This window comes from Castanea sativa, chromosome 4 (genome assembly GCF_040712315.1).
Source record: "Castanea sativa cultivar Marrone di Chiusa Pesio chromosome 4, ASM4071231v1".
Classification (NCBI taxonomy): domain Eukaryota; kingdom Viridiplantae; phylum Streptophyta; class Magnoliopsida; order Fagales; family Fagaceae; genus Castanea; species Castanea sativa.
The window spans coordinates 48,178,388-48,192,914 of NC_134016.1; the positions used below are offsets into that span (position 1 = coordinate 48,178,388).

Below are 14,527 nucleotides of genomic sequence, written 5' to 3' on the forward strand. Positions count from 1 at the left end.
GAGAAAGATATAATATAAGAACAACTCTCGGTTTACATCCGAGGAAGCTGATTTACGATATTCCTTGTTGTTTCCAATTACTTGCAATCTTTAGTTTGTCATTTAATCCTCACACGCTTCTAACCTGGGTTTCAAGCCCACACTCTACAAATTCGTATTGTTTAAGGCTCATTGGGCCTGAGCCCATAACTGTTCTTGGGACCAGGTGCAATTGTGCACTTACATATATATATAACCGAAACCTCTGAAACTCTCACAATTGTCCACGTCAGCACAATATTTAAATAAAATTATCATTTTATTTAATTATAATTATTTTTGTTTAGTCCAAACTTAACAAGGAGTAAAATTCTATCTCTCTAACAAATCCAACTTAAACTCAAACTCATCATTATCATTTTTTTTAAACAAAATTATTTTTATTTAATCCAAACTTAATAAGGAGTGAAACTCTATCTCTCTAACAAGTCCAACTTGAATTCAAACTCAAATGTTGATAATTTAGATAACAGTTAATGAAAAAAATTTATCTAACAATAATATCAACAACCAAAGTCCAAATTTAATAAGAAGTGAAACTCTATCTCTCATAACTTTATTGACGTGACCAATATAATAAAAAATTATTTGACATTTAATGAAAAAAATTTATCTAACAAGTGATTTATACACGTGGAAAGGAACTAACCTGTGAGTACATGTACTCTACATCTCTACCTAATCTAACTAAGAAAAACAAGAATCCTTATTCTACTAGAACAAGGTATAATAAAGGCCATATATAATATGGGCTATAGTTCCGGACTGAGTCAATAGTGTTTTGAAAGAATCCCTACTTTATTTATATATATATAACCGAAATCTTTAACTTTTTATAATAATTTTTTTTTTAAACAATATCAACAGCCAAAGTCCAAACTTAACGAGTGAAACTTTATCTTTCTAACAAGTCCAACTTAAACTCAAACTCAAATATTGATAATTTATCTCTAAATTTGCGAGGTTAATCATGAACACTATAAAAGCAATGCAAACCCCGATATTTTTTTAAAGCCAAGTAGAGGTATGAGCTATTTTTCTGTTATTTTCTTCTTCTTTACTTTGTTAATATATATCATTAAATGATATATACGGGTTCAAGTTACACCTGGTGCAACTCTTGTAAAGTTACACATTTTTTACACCGTAAATTTCTAGAAGATCTAACGGTTAAAAAAATATTATTAAATGATTAAATACTATTACTTTCCACCTTATTCCTAATTAATACCAGCAATTTTTTTCTCTCTCCTTATTTAATGTTTTATTATTTTTCACTTAATTAAAGGCACATGCCATTTTCAACAACCTAGAAACCATACTAATCTACTAAAGAGCATCCCACCATGGCCAAACCTTCCATTTCATTGACAAGCAAGTGAAAGCTACAACAGAAATTTCTAAATTTTCATCACAATCTAAAACCTTTTTGTTTCTTCGGGTTTAATACTTATCTTTGCAGTAGAAAGATGGGCTGTAGACTTTTAATGAATTGGAAAAATCTGGGCATGGAAACCATGTGAAAGATTTATGCAATACCTAGAGCCACCAAATCCACAAAAGACTACACATGAAAAATACGAAAGATTTACAATTTAATACTTACCCAAAAGAAATATTTCAAAGAAAAAGACAAATCTTAAAGATGAACCTAGTAGAGCAGATAGAGCAATAGTTCTCTAAGAAAATCTAAAGCTTCCTTTCAATAAAAACATAGCAAAAGAAAATTTTAAGGAAAGACTCAAGAATAAAATAACGTCTTTTGTTTAGTTTTTTAAATTGACATTCGTACCAGATCTCCCTCACTCCATTGCCAAGTGATAGAGGACTTATAATCAGTAAAAAAGTAAATATTTTTGGCTTTAGTTGGTTTTGGACTGATATATAATTTTGAATTAATTTAACAAGCTAATAAATTTAACATTTAGCTCCAATAAGTTGTGTGGGTCAATGCAGGAGAAGGGGTGAGTTCAGAGAGAGAGAGAGAGAGAGAGAGAGAGTAGAAGAAGAAGAATACGGGTTGAGTGGAGAGAGTTTAATGACTCATTTGAAAAGTGGGTTGTTGAAAATGGCAAGTGCCACCACCGCATACCCTTGGTACGATGGTTACTCCATAAGTATAAGTGCTTGTGGAGAAGAAGAAGAATACGGGTTGAGTGGAGAGAGTTTAATGACTCATTTGAAAAGTGGGTTGTTGAAAATGGCAAGTGCCATCACCACATACCCTTAGTGCGATGGTCACTCTACAAGTATAAGTGCTTGTGAGCTCACTCTACAAGTATAAGTGCTTGTGAGCTGTGGGGGGCAAGGGTCGGGATTCAAGTTTTCAGGAGGGAGTTTCACACACATATACATTTAGATTATGCTAGAGTAAAAATTTTATCTTTTATATATATATATATATATATATATATATATATATATATATATAAAGGGCAAGTGCCCTTTAATCAAGTAATAAACAATAAATAAGGAGAGAGACAAAAGTGGAATGCAATAACATTTAATGGTATCTTTTTTAACTGTTAGATCTTTTAGAAATCTATGGTGTAAAAAATGCGTAACTTCACAGGACTTACACCAGGTGTAACTTGAATCCATCTCTCTCTCTCTCTCTCTCTCTCTCTCTCTCTCTCTCTCTCTTTATATATATATATATATATATAGAGATAGGTTCAAGTTACACCTAGTATAACTCCATAAGAGTTACACATTTTTTAAGCCATAGATTTCCAAAAAATCTAACGTTAAAAATAAAATATCATCACTCTTTACATCATTTAATGCTTACCTAATTAATAGCATCCTCATTATCTCTCTTCTTATTAAATATTTGTCTCCTTTTTTTTCTCTCCACTTTCTATGCTTTGTCCTTTTTTTTCTCCCCTCAATAAAACCTCTATTACTTTCCTCATCTTTTTTAGGAAGATATTCACCAAGAGCTGCAAATCGTTCATTCTTTACTCTGTATGTATTGCTTTTTTTTTGGGTTCATACAGAGTGCGGGTTCATTATTTCTTCTATCCATCTAAATTGATTTTTTTTTTCATTTCATTTGATCCTCTACTCATACGCACACCATAAAAACAAAATAGCACAAAACAAACCAACATTTTAAAACTACCATTTGTAGAAGCGAAAAGAGTGTCCAACCACGCTCTTTTCTTTCCATCACCTCAGTCCAAGAAATTCTTCAAAATTCACGCAAACCTTTTTTACTTTCTTTGATTTCATTTTTCTCGATTGGATTGAATTCAAATTCAATTCTTATGATCACACAACAACAACAACAACAACAACAACACACGACACAAAAAGAAAAAAAAAAAAAAGAAGACATAAGCATAAGCAACAGCCATGCTTGGGAATGGAGTTATTGAGATTTTATCTGAGACTTGCAACAAATGGGAAAGAAGGACACCATTGACCCCAATACACTGTGCTCGGCTTTTACATAGTGGAGGAGGAGATACAACAACTGGGGTTGCTTGCATTATTGTGCAACCATCAACAAAGCACATCTATCATAGAAATTGGGGAGAAAAAAAAAAAAGAGACACAAAAATATTTAATAAGGAGAGAAATAATGAGGATGCTATTAATTAGGTAAGTATTTAATGATGTAAATAATGATGATATTTTATTTTTTTCCGTTAGATCTTTTGGAAATCTATGATTTAAAAAAGGTGTAACTCTTGTGGAGTTACACCAGGTGTAACTTGAACCCATCTCATATATATATATATATATATATTATGATTTTTCATGTATTTTTCAAAAAAGTGATTTTCATACTTGAACCACCAAACCATACGCCTGTAACTGTATATAATTTTTATTTTTTATTGTTTGAAGTTTAGACTTGTTAAAATTTAAAACTTATTACTTTATAGGTTCGTGCACTTTTTTCTTTTTCTTATATTTCTCTTTTGAATAATCATATATATTGAATGTAACCCATCTTTCCCTTATATTTCTTTATTTTTTAGTCATATATATTTTGTTTCGGTTTAAAGTTTAGACCTATTAAAATTTAAAACTTATTGCTTTAAGGATTCATATACTTTTTTCTTTTTCTTATATTTCTCTTTCAAATAGTCATATATATTGAATGTAACCCATCTTTCTCTCATATTTCTTTATTGTTTAGTTATATATATTTTGTTTTTGTTTTTTTCAATAATTTCTAAGCAGTAAATCATCTGATTCTTTAATATTTTTTGGTCTTTTAGAAGTTTTAATATCTAAAATTTTGAGTTTTTTTTTGTGCAGTATTTAAAACTGACAAATTTTTTGTAAACCATTGCATGGTCAAGCAACGATTTCTTCATTAAATTGTAACACAAATTGAAGTTATACAAGAACATATCATGCAATGATATAGTTTCTTAATCATGGATTTTAAAAGCTTTCCGTAAGAAACCTCCACTTCGGCATTTTCCTAATAACTTCTCTTATTCCCAAATTTTACACGTCTCTCTCTCTCACGTGGTCAATGTCTTCTGTTTCTCAGCTGACTCTTTCTTTCATTCTCATTTCTATTTCTTTTTCTTTGGATCTAATCTAACGCTTGAATCTCTCTCTTTGTTTCAGTATATATATATATATTCTCTTATCTTATATCTCCCATCTCTTCCTCGATCATCTTTCTATTTTGGTGATGAAGTTCTTGTGGTCGCGGGTCAGCAATTTTCTATGAGTTAATGGCAATTGGGTTGATTGCATTTTGGGTTTGGCTGACATGAGTATTTGGAGTTTGATGTGGTGGTTCATGGCAATTTTGTGGTGGAGGTTAGATCCTTGGCCGATGTGGTTGAATCAAGGCCATTGGGTTTTATTTTGGGATTCTTTGTGAAGAAGACGAGCATTTTCCTTTTGGTTTTCTTGGCTATTGGCTACCAAATAATGAGCGGAGATGAGACTTTGTTTAGATTTTCATTGAAGTGTGGACTGTGCAAGTTGAAATTTTTTTACCCACAAATCAATAAAATGTTATCACACACTACCACTCCCTAAATACCAAATTTAATTAAAAAAAAAATTAAACCCAAAATTTGCAGAAAAACAGGAACTCCAAGTCCAAGAAGTTATTGGAGATTTGTAAATAGGAACTCCAAGTAACTGAGACTTATAAAAATGGCCAACATCAACAAGGAGAAGGATGGCTTAAGCATTAGTAGGAAAAAAAAGAGAAATAGAATGGCTTTTGTTTCACTTTCACACTAGCCATGCGAAACTACCTAACCCATCCTAGAGAATTTTTGTTTTTATTTTAAAATAACATTTAAACACGCTAAAAAAAAAAGCAAAAAAAATCCAGAGATAAGGGAAATTGGGTTTGATGTAGAATTATATATCAGACGATGTTTTGGTTGCGATTTGCTAAGGAGAAGAAAGTGGCAGACAACCAGAGGCGGAGGGAGGGGCTTTGGGTTTGTGCTTTCAGGTGAGGCATTGAATACAACCATCCGGTTTTGTCTAGTTTCTCGGTGGTACTTTCATCAGATTATGACGGTTATTTCGGGGTTTGACTTCTGAAGATTTAGGGTCTGTTTGGTTTTTGTTGTTTAAACAACAGTTTTCGTTGTTTAAATAGCACAATACGTATTTTCACAATATTTTTTAATCCATCCATATTTCCACAACATTTAAACGTTACTACATTGCCAAACCGCTCTTGGTTTCATATTTGTGAGGGAGTGATTGTGTTTGTTAAGTTTATTGTTTTAATGTGTAAAAATATGAGGTGGCATCATGTCATTGGAGGGTGTAAATAGTCCCTTTTAATCCAGGTCAATTTAATATATATATATATATATATATGTATGTATGTATGTATGTATTACACCAAATAATAAATCAAAGAGAAATAGACTTGGCATCATGATAATAAATATTAAGCCCAATAATGCAGGATACATTAATTAAAAGTATAAAACCCATCTACCCACATACAGTTTTACATGGAGAATGAAAGAAAAGATGAACAATCATATATAAACTGTACTGACTTATTTATCGATAGAAAATCAATATTATGAATGAACAATTCAATTTGTTGATTAAAAAAAAATACATCTTTGTTTAAATAGGAATTTCATCATCAGCAGCTTTGAGAATTATCTCGAAGGCATTTTCCACGCATGACTTGAATCTTTGGGGATCCATGAATCCTTTCTCCATGGCAGCGCTAATCCTCAGGTTTCCCATATAACTTACCATTGTTATTGTAAGGTTCTGCAAATCCATTTAAAAAAAAAACATGTTACAGTGGGTCATAAAATATGATGAATCTAATTGAAAGCAAGGTGTTCTATAATTATTCATAAAGGTGATTTAATTTGAGGAATTTTTTCACATTAAATCATAAATCATGCTTGTTAATTTGTTCTATACTTTCCGCTGTAAAGACCAAAAAAAAAAAAGAAAAAAGAGTGAACATCAAAGATCTGAGAATAAGTGTACCAAAATCATTATGTGATTTCTTTTAATATGTAGAAAGTTACAAATATCATTCTGTGACTTCAAAAAACAGAATCATTTTTATGACTTGGAAAAAAAAAAAAAACCAATGAAAGAAAAGCACATGGTCTCTCTATTTTATGAGGCAAACATGTCACATCTATACGTCGATATATATGGATTATAAAAATTAAAAAAAAAAACTACAAGAAGGTGGAATTTGGAATTTTATTTTTATCAAAAAATCTTTATAAAAGATATTTATTTGTTTAAGGAAAACTAGGTGGTATACAATAGATGAGTGTTATTTTCATAATATTTTTACAAAAAATTATAGGTAGTAAGTTGTTATTTGTTCTAATTTAAATTTACAACTTGAATTGCTTTTTTTCCCACTCATAACAACCAATAGAAACCCACCACCAAAAATTTGTTGTGACAATATTGTGAAAATATTATAGAAATAACATTTCTCTGTATAATAACAATTTTAATTTTACATTTTTACCTGAGGTACACCTAACACCAAGTAGTATAGACCTTTAATCGGATGATTATCCAAAGATGCCTGTTCCACTGGCCCGATCACATTCGAAATTGACAAACTAGAGTTCCTTAGTGTCTCGTGGACGAATCTAGCGGCTGCCTGCAGTAGTACAAGAATGTCGAAAAGATCTTATAGAGTACGTATTCAAAAATAAATTCAACTACTTTAGAATCGTGTACATGCAAATGTAAGATTAAAAAAAAAACTTCACACCGCACACACACACACACACACACACACACACACATATATATATATATATATAATGACTCTTGTTTATAGTCTTATGTAAAAAGTTGATTAATTTGAATTATTTTTAACTAGACAAACAAATGAAATTGGAAAGCATAATTTTTCAAATTCTCTCTTTTTCTAATTTTAGATATGTGGTTGAGTTTCTTAAAGTTCATTTATATTGAACTTATTGTATTCTGCACTAAATACTTAACTTGACATAAAAATTAAAAAGTTTAGATGAGACACATGACACAAAATTAAATTCTAATTGAAATTCTAATTAGATTTTTTCTTAATTTTGGCTATATGTATATAAGATTTTTTTTTCAATATTTTTTTAAGACAAAAATTGTATAACATTAAAATAAAATTACACTTAACCAAAATAAACTATACCCCTATTTACATTTATGACTCTAAACTTTCAAAATGCATGATTACCATCCTAAATGGTTAAATTTGAACCCTATCGTCTATAGGACTATTAAATTAGACCGCAAAACATGTCAAGTGTGACTCACGTGAACTCTGCATACATGGCATCACATGAACAGACCAAAATTCCCCTCTTTAATCCTTTAAAATAAAATTATTTAACAAATTTAACTCTTATTTTGCCACGTAACTTTTGTTTTAAAGGGATTAAAGAGGGTCAATTCGATTTGTTCACATGGTGCCACGTATGCAGGAGTTACATGAGTCGCATGTGACCTATTTATCAATCCAAGCTAATAGCCTAATTAATTAACGATAAAGAACAAAGTGAAACACAAGTTATAGTTTAAGATATAGTCATGTATTCTGAAAGTTCATGGTGATAAATTGTAATTGCTCTAATATTGATTAATATTAGGCGGCTTTGCAATGTGAAGAAATTGCTTCAAAAAAATTAAATAACCTTTGGATATCAAAATAGACGCACCAATCCAAGATTATGTGTCTTGCTTATAAGGTATATACTATATACCGAATACAATCCCCTTCCACTCCTCCCACCCTTTTTCTACCCATTTTTATTCAAGAAAAGAAAAACTAATTGACATTTTTAGTAATGTGATAGAAAAGTATGATATTAATATCAAATGTTATAAACACCAAGTATTAACTATTAACTATTAAACTAAGTATGCCAACAATTCTCTCTCTCTCTCTCTCTCTCTCTATATATATATATATATATATATATATAAGTAGGGTTTTTTAATTAAAAAAAAAGAGAGAAAAGAAAAAAAAAAGAACCAACATAATTGTTTTGAAAATTATCAAATGATTGAAGGTAGAAATAGTGAACTATTGGTGATGAATAAGATCATGAATATACCTCAGGACCTCTAAGTTTCTTCACAATCTCCAAAACCCTACCAGTGAGATAAACACCCAATGAACTTTTCTTCTTCTTGATTATCTTGCTTGCTGCCAAAACAAAGTCAAGTGGGTTTGGAGATTTATGGTCCTTAAGCTCTGGCATTGATACATGCAAGAAGGCGAATTGGTTCCCCCATTGCACCTTTGAGTTAGGTTTAAGCATCTCCTCAATTGACTTGTAGCCACTCATTGTTCTAGTGTTGATCAATACCAATGCTGTGGAATGTGATTTAGTTGATTTATTGCTACTCTCTTGCATGTATAACCGGGTGCCGAGGAAAATTATTCCAACAATTACATCATTTACTGTCTGCACTCGAGAAAATAAAATTTGGTCGAACAATGATTTTACTATAATTTTGAAAGTTAATTGTGCATTTTCTATAGATTTTTATAACAAATTAATCTTCATACTTATTAAAAAATATAATAAAAATTAACAAACTATATGAAGATTAAGAATAATAAATTTGCACGATATATACAAAATGATATCCTCATAAGGTTTTTTTTTTTTTTTTTTGAGTCAACTAAATTCATAAGGGAACAAAGTAATATCAAACTTTTGCGCCTAATGATGCAAATGATCACAAGGTTGACACCAATCTGCAGACACCTAAGAAATAAAGTATAAAGACCTTGAAGGCTACCAAAAGTAAACTGGTGAAAGACAGTGTATATTTTGATTAGGCTTACTAGTAGTTATCATACCTTTCTTTCATAGTTTGCATCTATTTAATCTCTTCGTGTGAAAGATTTTCTCCATGATTTACTTAGGATGTGAAATTTGAACATTGGCATGTTATTTGGCTTAATGGATGATATAGCATTGTGATGATTTGATATGAGAATTTTGGCAATCATGATACCTATTAGTTGCCTCTAATTCCTAGACCTAACACAACATAAATTCACAATGCCCTAATTTGTCTATGATCTCATAGTTGGCCCATTATAATCTGCAATTTTTTTTAATAACCCATGTGTGAGGTGGTAGGAAAATTTAAGAGTTTTGTAAAATTGTTGTGACCCTAGAAGGACTCTTAAATTTATATTATTTTTTTTTATTTATAATGAGAGGCTATTAAACAGTGTTGTAGCATTGCCAAACAAATTAATGTTTCACTTTTTAAGTTATACATGGCAGAATTCTAGATGGGCAGTTTTCCTATGTAGCAGCACGACCTTAATTGTAAGAAAAAACTTCTACTATTATATATAGTATATTAAATACTTTGTTAACAGATCGGGTCAAAATTGGGTACAAAGTTAGAAATAGATTTGACTAAAACAGTTTATTGTTCCTATTACCCATAGCTATCTATTCTTTGTGTGTGGGTGAAGATGGGTTAATAGGTCTAATTTTCCCAATCAACCCTCATCTTGCTTCCGATTTAAAGGCGTCATTGTCAACATGTTGTCATGAAGGTGAAGATGGCATGGTGGCTAAGAGGGTAATTACTATTTTCAATATTTTGGTTACTAAAACTAGGGTTGTAGGAGAACTAAACCTAGGAATTTTGGATAAGTCTACTTTTGGGGCAATGCCACCTTCGAACTTTCTCCCTTGCTCACATAATTTATTAGACATGGAAAAGTTGGACCCAACTCAAAGTTGAAATTTTTTGACCTAAAGTAAAAACAGGTTGACTCATGACCCGACCTTTTTATAGATTGGTTTGGGTCAACCCGTTTAACCTGTGGCTCGACCCATTTTTAAAACAAATTTATTATTATTATTTTTAATATCATGTGACCTCAAACATCTAGTGTTTAAAACCATTGGCCCTTGAATACACATGCATGGTAGAGCAAAAAAGGGGTGCTTATTAGATGATAATGTTTAATGCTATTGCAAGTGTGTGTGCATATAATATATGTTATATGTAGACTATAAGAGTGATATAGGGCAAGGTACATATATGAAATAAGAGGATTAGGGATGCTATCTTGATTGATAAATTTGGTACATATGAAAAAAGGAAAATTATTAAATACTCTAGGAGTACCATAAATGCGTACTCTCTCCTCTCACATTAATTGTGGGTCCCACCATAAATTTAATTAGTGATGCCTATAGTTATGTGAGAGGAGGAGTACGCATTTATGGTACTCCGGGAATACTTAATAATTACCCATGAAAGAAGCAGAAAGGTAATGAATTTTTTTTTCCAATTTTGTAATATCTAACTCATAACATGTGCGGTCTTCCAAATGAGACATCATTTATTAGTAATGAGACACACATCATGAAATAAGAAGATTAGTAATGCTATCTTAATTGATAAAATTGGTGCATATTAAAGCAGCAGAAAGGTAATGAAAATTTTGTCCAATTTTCTAATATCTAACTCATAACATGTGCGATCTTCCAAATGAGAGACATCATTTATTAGTAATGAGAGATGCATCATGAAATTAATTTTTTATTTTGATTTTTTATGGTGATGACCTCATAATATCATTAGTGAATGGTGAACTTTGAATTGTTTAAATTCAAGAATCATTTTATTTTTAAAATGTTTTTTTAAGTATTTTATTATTTTTGTTCATTTATTTATTTTTTCTATGAAAAAAATAAGTGTCAACCCAACCCGCTTACAACCCATTAAGGATAACCTGTTTTGACCTGAATCTAATTACCTTACTCATTTGCCTTGACTATAATTTATTAGGGTGGACAATAAGGGGATTTTATTTAATGAAAGAGTACTATTGTTTTGGACCAACAAATTAGAATAAGCTAGGGGGCCAAAATAATCTCTTTCTAAACCTTGGGCCACAGAGAGTGGAAGACTAGAGATGGATACTGATCTAGTCAAATGAAAAAACAGACCAAAGGGTCACAAGATGGGCAGGAACATCAAATTCTTTAATAAAAGGAAAAAGAGAAGTTATCATAAGTATCAAAAGAATTTAAGGTGAGTTCAATATTAGCAATTTAAGCTTTATAGTATGTTAAAATTTGGTAATTCTTGAATAAGTTTGAATTTTTTATGAGCTATTTGGTTAATTTTTTTTCTTTCAAATCTTTATATGCAAAAATAAGGATTATGATTAATTTTTTTTACCTATTCATTAATATTCATACAAATGCTTAGTTAATTAGTTACATGTAAACCATTACGCACCCTTAGCATGATAATCACTCTACAAGTACAAAGTTCTTATGGGGGGGGGGAGGGACAAAGGCCAAGGTTCATGCCTTATATGTAATTTATCACATATATGTGATTTGTTTTTAACTAAAGGAATAATATAAAAGCAGTAGTTTTAGTCAAATATGTGATTTATTTTTAACTAAAGGAATAAAATAAAAAAATAAGTTTGTCAATATTATTATCATGCTCACAAATTTAAATAAACATTTTTTTTTTATATATATACTAGTCTCATCACATGCGTGTGAGGGTTTTTTTTTTTTTGGTTTAGTGTCATAATTTTTCATGTATAACCGAATTTTCTATAATACTTTTCATATAGTTCACACATCACATAATGTCATAGAGTTGCCAATTCACAATATATGTATTTGATAAAGTACGATACATAATATAATTCAATTGCTTACATAGTATATAAATTTTGTTTATAGGCTTACCAAATTTGAGAAAAACGTTTGACCATTGAGAAGAATTCAGTATATTAAATAGAGAGTGCAGAACAAGATAGTGTCAATTAGAAATAGGATGAAAGAATAAAGAAGAAACTGAAGAAATATTGTGAGTTTTCAGTTAGAGGGATTTAATGTTATTAGCATTTTTCCTTATGCATTCCACTATGTTGAGAAAGGGAAGAGAGGAACAAATGAAATAGGAAGTTTTTTTAGGAAGTTGCAATTGGTTTCTCCGTGGGTTATTTATTTATATTTAATTTTTTGAAGTGATGCGGGTAGTTTTCTTTTTATAGAACGTGAGATAGTTGTTATTTTTGATAGAAGCATGGGGTCTTTTTTTTATAGGACATGGGGTAGGGTTTTTTATTTTTTATTTATAGGAGTGTGGGGTATTTTTTATTTTATTTTATGGAACATGGGGTATCTTTTTCTTAGGAATTTAGGGTAGTTATCTAGTGGGGAGTTTTTACTCTGTAGGTTTTTTATTTTTAATTTTGGGTTTGACTTACCTTTAATACTTTTTTAATTGGACATGTTATTTTGTATTAAATATACAATGACAAATGGTAGTGGGTTTTAATCTTCACATTTTATTTAATTAGTGGATGATGTGGCAGTTTCTTATTAAAACAAAAGGTGATTCCTTTTTAAAAAGTAATGGAGGTAAACCAAACCTTTTAATTTTTGTCTATTTACAATTTTAATCTCATTTCTTATGTTTTAGGAATAATGATAAACTAATTAAATTGAGGATATTTTTGGAAGAAAAAAAAGGTAATACCTAACTTTCCAAAACCTCTTAATATATTGAGATATACGCACGTCACTAGTAAAAAGAGAAAGCTTTTTTTAATTATTTAAATATTAAATAAAATTTCAGATGAAAAGTATAGAATACATTCAACAAACATATTAATGATGTTTTAGCAAAAATGCTTTCATCCTATGATCACATTTAATAGGCATATTAATTAGGTCATTAGTTACCAGAAAAACGATATGAAATTGAAATCATTAGCTAATTTGTAATAAAATATGCTGATCATACCACTCCAAGCTTGGCCTTAATGTGTTTCATACTATCCATAGAGAATATCATGTTTGATACCATGATTGGCTGATATTCGACTCCTTCAGCCCCAGACCTTATCGGTGTTCGATCATCTTCGACCAATGTACTCTTTAACATGCTCCAACCAAAATCAGATACAGAGTTAAAGATGAAGGAACAAAGTTGAGACACTCTTCCACGAACACTTTCTCTGCCACTTTCTGGCTCTGAGCGTTGGTGAGAAGGAAGTGTTAGGGGAAGAGAAGGATTATCAGCCCTTTGAAGACAAGAAAGAAGTGCACCCATGAGAGAGTAGCCATCACCAAGCGCATGGTGAAGCTTGAATATGATAGTACCAGCTGCATTGCTTGTTGGATATTTAACCATGTGAATTTCCCATAGTGGTTTGTTTTGTGGAAAATGCTCCATTGCAATGTTTGATATATAATCTTCAAGATATTCATCATATGATGTGGGTAACAAGCCAGTAGGGAAAATAGGAATATTAACGTGCTCTTCAAGCTTCACCTCAACCCTTTTCCATTGTTTCTCACCTTTTCTATCCTCAACCTGTTCACAAATTCTCACTACTTAGTGCCAGTTTTAAAGGGATTAATGTAAGAACCTTAAAAAGCAGCATCTGAATACCCATTTAACCTTCCATGCACTGATGTTTGTGTATTTCATAAAAGAGGAAAAAGAAGACAGAATCATATTATTTTCCAAGTAAAACAATATTGAGAAAAGTAGATAACATCACCATGATGGAGGAGAAGCGTGTATTGATGGGCAGGAACACATCATTGAGCAATGATATGGTACGCGCTTCGTTGGTTTCAATTGGTACCTCACTTTGCATGACACCAATAATAGATACTGACAGAACAGAGCTGTTGAAGTATTGTGCATTAGGACTCGCAGGCTCTAATCCTTCCTTTAGCTCCATTTTAATTTGACAACAGTCTAGTCGCAGATTTGTGGCGTTAAAAGATTAGCTAGAATGTTATATTTATATTAGAAATTTAGAGCACTGACGATAAGTTCCTCCAGAAAATAATTTGAAAAAGTGTTTGGCTAAATTATAATTTAATCCTTATATTTCAGTAATGATTTGAAATTAGGAAAATTCTTATTTTACATTGTGCAAGCTTATATAGGTATACCTATCACTTTTTTTATACTACACTTTTTTTACATTACTCATAATTTT

General features: G+C 30.7%; 1 protein-coding gene across 1 annotated transcript; it reads right to left on the reverse strand.

The window, feature by feature from the left end:
• Positions 1-5,915: 5,915 nt before the first annotated feature.
• LOC142631046 (wax ester synthase/diacylglycerol acyltransferase 11-like) lies at positions 5,916-14,321 on the reverse strand. Its single transcript, XM_075805123.1, has 5 exons — positions 14,078-14,321; positions 13,315-13,887; positions 8,607-8,960; positions 7,010-7,147; positions 5,916-6,276 (listed from the first exon to the last, which is right to left on the reverse strand). Exons 1-5 carry the CDS (start codon positions 14,261-14,263, stop codon positions 6,124-6,126), a joined length of 1,404 nt encoding a protein of 467 aa, XP_075661238.1. The 5' UTR covers positions 14,264-14,321; the 3' UTR covers positions 5,916-6,123.
• Between the last annotated feature and the right edge of the window lie 206 nt (positions 14,322-14,527).